The sequence below is a fragment of the Micropterus dolomieu genome, linkage group LG05, assembly GCF_021292245.1.
Source record: "Micropterus dolomieu isolate WLL.071019.BEF.003 ecotype Adirondacks linkage group LG05, ASM2129224v1, whole genome shotgun sequence".
Classification (NCBI taxonomy): Eukaryota; Metazoa; Chordata; class Actinopteri; order Centrarchiformes; family Centrarchidae; genus Micropterus; species Micropterus dolomieu.
The window spans coordinates 4,543,243-4,550,411 of NC_060154.1; the positions used below are offsets into that span (position 1 = coordinate 4,543,243).

At 36.8% G+C, this 7,169-nt stretch overlaps 1 protein-coding gene across 1 annotated transcript in view; it reads left to right on the forward strand.

Annotated features, from left to right (window-relative positions):
• Positions 1-2,384: 2,384 nt before the first annotated feature.
• Positions 2,385-7,169, forward strand: part of LOC123970964 (complement factor H-related protein 1-like) — a 10,643-nt gene continuing 5,858 nt past the window's right edge. Inside the window, exons 1-7 of the mRNA XM_046049409.1 lie at positions 2,385-2,566; positions 3,244-3,423; positions 3,944-4,049; positions 4,397-4,473; positions 5,580-5,771; positions 5,949-6,134; positions 6,677-6,862. Coding sequence (XP_045905365.1) covers positions 2,497-2,566; positions 3,244-3,423; positions 3,944-4,049; positions 4,397-4,473; positions 5,580-5,771; positions 5,949-6,134; positions 6,677-6,862 — 997 coding nt within the window. The 5' untranslated portion in view covers positions 2,385-2,496. The remainder of the gene's footprint in view (positions 2,567-3,243; positions 3,424-3,943; positions 4,050-4,396; positions 4,474-5,579; positions 5,772-5,948; positions 6,135-6,676; positions 6,863-7,169) is intronic.

Here is a 7,169-nt window from a genome sequence, read left to right on the forward strand (position 1 = left end):
CAGGGAGGAATTAAGACAAAACAAAAAGAGGAAATTAGGGAACTCTTCAAGATTACTTTCTTATGGTTCTCTAGTTTTCAAACATCACAGGATAACAACAGGGTCATTACTACTAAACTAAGAGGCAAATTCCACTACTAACTTTGCAAGGATTATTATTAAAACAGAACAAACACAGTTTATAATGAAACATTTGTTGGTTCAAGAAAAACAGGGTTTGTTAGTGTCCCCCCTTTTGCATTCCTTGCTTATCACATTTGCACATTGGCTAAAGAGAGAAGGGAGTGGTGTTTTATGGCTCAGCCGTGGGAAAAGGAGTCAGGTTGAGGTTGGACGGGTGGTACTTTTGATGTCCGGAGGTGACCTGTGGAGAGAGAGAGGTCGGACAGCCCCTTTTGCTGTCCTGCTAAATGTCTCTAGTGACACCTTTACAGCTAGAGGGGTTCACTAAGGCTCTTTGAATACACAATCCTTAAGCGATGCATTGTCTGATTGAGTCTCTGCCGATCCGTACCAAACACCAGGCGATGTCTCTGGTTTTTGTGTGTCAAAAGGCCAACTCCAGGGGAGGAAAACTCCCCCTCCCCCCTTTTGGCATTATCTGACCTCACCTCCCTTTTGAGGTGAGAGGCTGGTTGGTCCCACTACAATTAACACATAATTTATTTAACATGGAATTTTTTAAATCATGTCCAAAAATGTGTTTTAACCAAAGATTTAGAACAAGACCATGACTCAGCTAACTTCCAAATGTCAGGCAGATTTTTCTATATTTAGAGGCTTCAGTTCAACTTTGGTACTTGAAACTGTAGTGTTGTGGTTAATTTGATTTCATAAACTAGGCTCAACTAGCTAATCTACACAACAATAACGTTTGTAGGACAAAATATTTAATAAGCCTCCTGTTAATTGTTAACACAGTGATATCTATTTTGTGGACAAAGTAAACCATGTATTTCAAGGTTTTTAAAGTTAATACTTGGTTTCTGGTTAAAATTAGAATCACGTCAGGGTAAGTTAGGTAAGAATAGGGGTTTGGCATGTGCTGTAGGACCTTAGAATGAATGTAGGTCAAAATAATCAGGAGTGTTGCCAGGAAGTGTCCTGGGATGGACACCCCTAAAATCTGATTAGCCGCTCCAGGTGCCACCCCATTATCTTAAACTATGATTGGCTCTCTGCCTGGTCAGAGATTGGACCTTCGTTTAAACCAACTTTTTGATGAGTAATTTTTAATGTACATTGTTTTTCATTATATGTAACCTACTTTTTAAGGTACATGGTCTATTTATCTTTAAAATAATATTGTACTATTATGTATGACTCATTATAAACAGTTTTGCTCGCTCAGTACCATTTCATCTAGTTGCTTTGTTTACAATGGACTTTGCACTGTAGTATCAATACTTTTCAAGCTATATTGAATTTGGTAATCAAACTGGACAGAAACTATTTAATCATCAGCATACACTGCCAAACTTAAGATAAGACAAGATGTTCCTTTATTAATCCCCCATAGGGGAAATTCAAATTAGCACACCAGTAAAGGGGAATTCAACAAGAAAGAAAAAATTATGATAAAAGTAAAATCAGTAAATATAAGAAATGTAAACACACTGTGACAATCAAATATACAATATGAATCAAAAATTTACAATATAAACAGGAGTATCATGCACATACAAATAAAGTAAAAAAAACAGTGGAGATACTGGTGCTGTAGCGTTGTGGAGTCTGATGGCAGATGGCACAAATGAGCTTCCCAAGCAAGGATGAGACAGGTTGTCCAAGATGGCGTTCAGCTTCCCTCTCAACCTCATCTCAATCACTGCATTTACACTGTCCAGTTCCATACCCACAACCAAGCTGGCTTTCTTCACCAGCTTGCCCAGTTTGTTGGCGGTCAAATATTATACAGAATTTGAGCTTTAAATTCTATATTTTTATGAAAAGTCAGTATTAGACATAAACTATTCTGTATCTGTTGCATTTAAGCTGTTGTGCATTAGACACAATTTTGTTTTCATCATTCGTTTTATGTGATATTTTTACTAAAGCTTTCCTGGGCCATACAGTAACATCAAATTTAATATGATTTACTATAAATTTTCTCTGACATTTGTCCCAAATTGAGTTATGTCAAGTAACGTCATGCAAAGCAGACTCAAAATATAATTTTTTTTTTGATGTAATACAAAGAAATACATTAAAAGCCTATAAATGTATTATTATTGTACAAAAGAATCTGTACTGGAACTTTTCTGGAGCTCTCAGTATTGTTAATGTGAACAGTGTGTGCTTTGTGTGTTCACATGTGTCATGTTGTGTTCATAAAGCCTTGTGCAATCCCACAGGGCAGTCCACACTGTGACCCTTCGTACTCCCTGAGGACTGCGCTTAGGGAAAAACACACAGGGATTCCACAGAAAGCAGAGTTTGTCAAAGGAGTTAGCGTCAGTAAGACTGTTGTTTCTCACTGCACAGCTGCTTATCGAAATGCGATTGTCTTTAATCTTTTTGTTTATCCAACTGTGGGGGAATGTGAAAGTTTCTGTATCACAGAATGGTAAGACAGACTTATATTTTTTAAATACTTGCTTTCCAAAAGTTCACACTGTTGTCAGGTTAAAGGAAGAGGGGTTGCAAAGAGAAGAGACATTCAAAGACATCCATGTTAATTGTTGTGTTTTGATTTGTGTTGTTGCCTTATTACAGTAGGATGAGCATACAAATGCATCTCAGAAAATTTTAATAAAAGTTCATGGTGAGAACCAGACTCAGAGATTAAAGGCTCAGGAAACCTTTGCAGGTGCTTTGAGTTAATTTGCTGATTAGAGCTCTTCTCAGGTCGACATTTCTGTATTATAGATTCTTTCATCTAAAATTGACTTTGAGATACTAGAGTTTTGATTTCCATCCTGTAAGCAGTAATTATCAATATAAAAACTACAAAGTTTTTAAATATTTCACTTTATGGTTAATAAATCTAGAATATATGAAAGTTTTGCTTTTTTAATTAAATTACTGAAGAAAATGAACTTTTCCTCAATATTTAAATTTTTGAGATACACCTATATGCGTCGGTTGTTTGGCTTAAGTATGTAAAGTATGGTCTCAAAATTATATTCCTGCGCACACACATAGCTAAAGATCTTCCGATTCACATGTTTTGTGATTAACACACAACTGTTGAAAAGACATGTCCAATTTCTCTTCTTTTTTTCCCATGTTGCTGTTTGTTAGTATGTTCAAAGCTCCCAGATGTTCCTCATGCCCAAGTGTCAGGAGAGACCAAAAAGGCTGAGTACCAACAAGGAAATGTGATACATTTTACTTGTGAAACTGGTTATGTATCAGGGCCAACCATCAGATATGTCTGTACAAATACAGGCTGGATGGCAGTCCACCAGGGAAGGTGCTACTGTGAGTTAAATCGCTTTCTGTTCTGCTCCTTATTTCGTTGCAACTTGTGTGACTGCAGTAATCAGGTTACCACAAATGTTATTCCTTTTATTTATTATATTTTCAAAAGATCTATTTTAGGTTTTCATTCAGGAGAATCCACACTTAGAGACAATAATTACAATGTGCAAGTATTATTTGAATATATCTGAATAAATCTGTTCCATATCAAGAAAATTACCCAAAAGTAACCAATTAATCAGAATATATTACTGAGAGAGTTCTGCATTATGTTGCTGACAACAATTTCTAGTAACTGGAGAACAACCTCTTCAAAGCAACAAACCAATAACATGTCTGCTGCACAATAAAAGAACAAACTTGGATGAAAATTACATCACTGCAGTTTACAAGTGCTTTCAACTAAAATACAACAATAAAGCCTTAAAGAATAAAGACCAATGTTTAAAATCAGGTAAAGAAAAAGAAAAAAACTTTCATTTGGTTGTTTGGTTGATGATGCTTTTTCTCTTCTTTTAAGTGAAGCCATGTGAACTTCCTGATGACACTCCCAATGGCTATTATCAAATTATCAACGGTGAAGACTTTGTTTTTGGATCAACCATCAAATACTTCTGCAATGAAGGGTATGTGGATCTAGAATGATTCATAGAAACTGGAAGTAATGGTAACTCAACCTTTGTAAGCATTTTATATGCACATATAAGGACATTTTGGGGTGTTTATTTCAAGTTTTGTGGAGACATATAATTACAGCTATGTTAAATGACATGTTATTGTAATACAATGTCAACCACCTGGTGAACCAGTTACATAGGTTTCACAGGTTCTAGTGACAAATTTGATTAATAAACCAATCATAGTGTGTTATAAAGCCTTCCTTAGTTGTACCTGGCACATTGTTTTTCTTTCCATAGTAATTTCTCTGACTAGTAATCAGGTGGAAAATACTGTTATATACTGTTCATTGCAGGTATCAAATGGTGAGTAAGGACGACACCAGGACTTGTTTGCTGAACAAATGGACCAATCACGTGCCAATATGTGATCGTAAGTCTTAAGCCTAGTCCACACTACACGATTTTTAGCCCGATTTGCCACTCAGCGAGCTCGGCGACCGTCAGGCTGTGGTCTGGAGTAAATCAGCGGTTGATTGGCAGTCGCATGTGTGAACTACTCCATGACGCGTCAAAATGGCTCCCCCGACACATTTCTGACACATCGCCGACGTGTGCCGATATCTAGCATGCAAAATATCTGGAAAAGTCCGGCTCGACATCTACATCCAGCCAATGAGAGCAGGCATTTGGCATTTACTTTTTCACACCAAAACACGTTTCACTCACCTCCAGCTCTCTGTAGCACAGACAATCCCTGCTACCTGCGTGTGCTAATCCATTCTGTCACCCGTATTCTTTGTCTTTATAATTGCTATCTTTTCATAACAAACAGCTGTTTCGTGTGTAGATTTTCACATTTTTTGTTTGTTATTGCAGAGAGAAAGCTTTTTGTGAATGTAAACATGCATCAAGTTTTACTGAAGCAAAACAGGATGACTCTGGAGTAAAAGTAGAGTTGCACAGTGGAAGGAGCTATTCCAGGCACCCCTCTTGGAAAGTAAAAGTCCCATTCATTCACTGCAATGTTACCTGACCCATAGTTAGAGTGCTTATATGGTGCAGATCAACATGAAATGCTCCTGAATGAATCCTCAGTGCAAAAGATTAACAACTGCATCAGAAAATATCTGGTTCTTTGATAAAAAGTCAAACGTACAAGCTTGTTTACATAAAAACTTCAGGGTAGACATTAATTGCGACTTTCAATGTCCATTTCGGCAAGAATCCAATCCTGTTAACAGTGGGTGGAAGCTAAAGATAATGATGTTGTGAAAACTGATTTTACAATCAGAAGCTCAGTTCTGGATTAATTCAGCAACTATGGTACAACAACAAAGCTTTTTGAATTTGCTGTGGTTCGAGCTTCTCACTGTTTCTATGTTAAGTAAGATTTAGGTTATCATTAAAAATGTATGTGGAAAAAGACAGTACCTCCCACTTTGCATTTCTTTGGGAAGACTCTGCCCTATGTTGATCCCCCACTGTGGAAGTTTATTTAAACATCGAATGACTGACTGTTTGGTTTTGTTTACTCAGCTTTAAGCTGTGAACCGCCTCCTGCAGATGGTGGGGTTACAGTAAAAGGTTTACCACAAAATGAAGAACCGATACTTCCTGACCGATTCCTCACATTCAGCTGTGATGGCCCTGGGAAATACCTGAATGGCAGTTCAGTGCTGATATGTGGTAAAGATGGACAGTGGGATAATCCATTCCCCTCTTGTGAAGGTAAACCCTTTGACATAAAAATTGTTATATTGTGTACATAATAATGTTTTATTTTGTAGAGCATGTTACAATACACTAAAATGACTGCAAACATTATAAGGGTGGGCCCTGTTGGACAGAAAACTGTCCACTGAACCCCAGTTTTTCATTTGATAATATCTGTTTTATTCTTTTCAGACATCACTTGTAAAGTTGACGTGATGAACCCCCATCTCATTGTAGCTGTACCACCAGCAAATAAAACAGTGAAGATTGGACATAAATTACAGTTTCAATGCAATGATCAATATGCACTGGACGGGTCTGAAGAAATTGAATGTTTAGAAACTGGGCAGTGGAATGCTCCCTTTCCAACTTGTGTTGGTATGTTCATTCAATACTTTCATTACAGGTTAATCCCATTTAGTTTGATTTTACCCCCTTTTGTTTATCTTTTTCTGGCAAATTTGAATATTGATTTTCAGAGACGATAGACAGATATAGATAGACAGAAGACTGATAAATCCCATCAATCTTTACTATCTTCTCTGAGAATTAATATTCAGATGAAGACAAAAAACATGAATATTTTGTCTGATTAGAGAGATAAGAGACCCAGGATGCTGACATGTGAGATACGTCAGAGGTCATATTAAGTTTGAAGCATAACAACAAGTCAAAGCTAAAGTTGAATGTTAAAGGCATTCTTATCATGTGTGCCTTTCCCCTCAAGAACCTGTACATAAAGCAATAATTAAATCTGCAATAATTCATTTTTTTGCCACTTTGGGGGAAGTTGTCATACAACACAGACAGATTTGGACATTTAAGATTTACATCAGATAACATTTACATCTGAAGTCTAATATGCTACAGTTTATACTATATAAACATCTTGATGAAACATATTCTCTTCTACACAACAGACCAATGCAAAGTCACAGCTGTACCAGCCAACGTATACATCTCTGGATATGTACCAAATAATCAACTACGAAAAGGACAAAATTTATGGTTTAAGTGCAGACAGAGAGGACACTTTCTTCGAGGGAATGCATCAGTGGAATGTTTAGCAAACGGAAAGTGGAGTGACCCCTTCCCAACATGTGGACGTAAGTCAATTCTTCCCTTGTCCCCTTGCTCCTTATCTATGGAAATGATGAAAAATATGATTGATGACTCAACTTTCAGCTGTTTACCACAGTGCACTGCGATCTCAGATGGCTTGATTTGCTATGATATTTACTCTTCTACCCTGCACTGATATGTATTGTCTTTGAGCTGCTATTTTGTTCTTCCTATTTTAGTAATAATTTAGTAGTTATTGTTAGTCCTTCTAAGTGTTTCAGGTTTCATAAAAATGACTGTAACTTGACATTTGCACTGCAATTAACGTTAATTAACTTTACCATCAGAGGT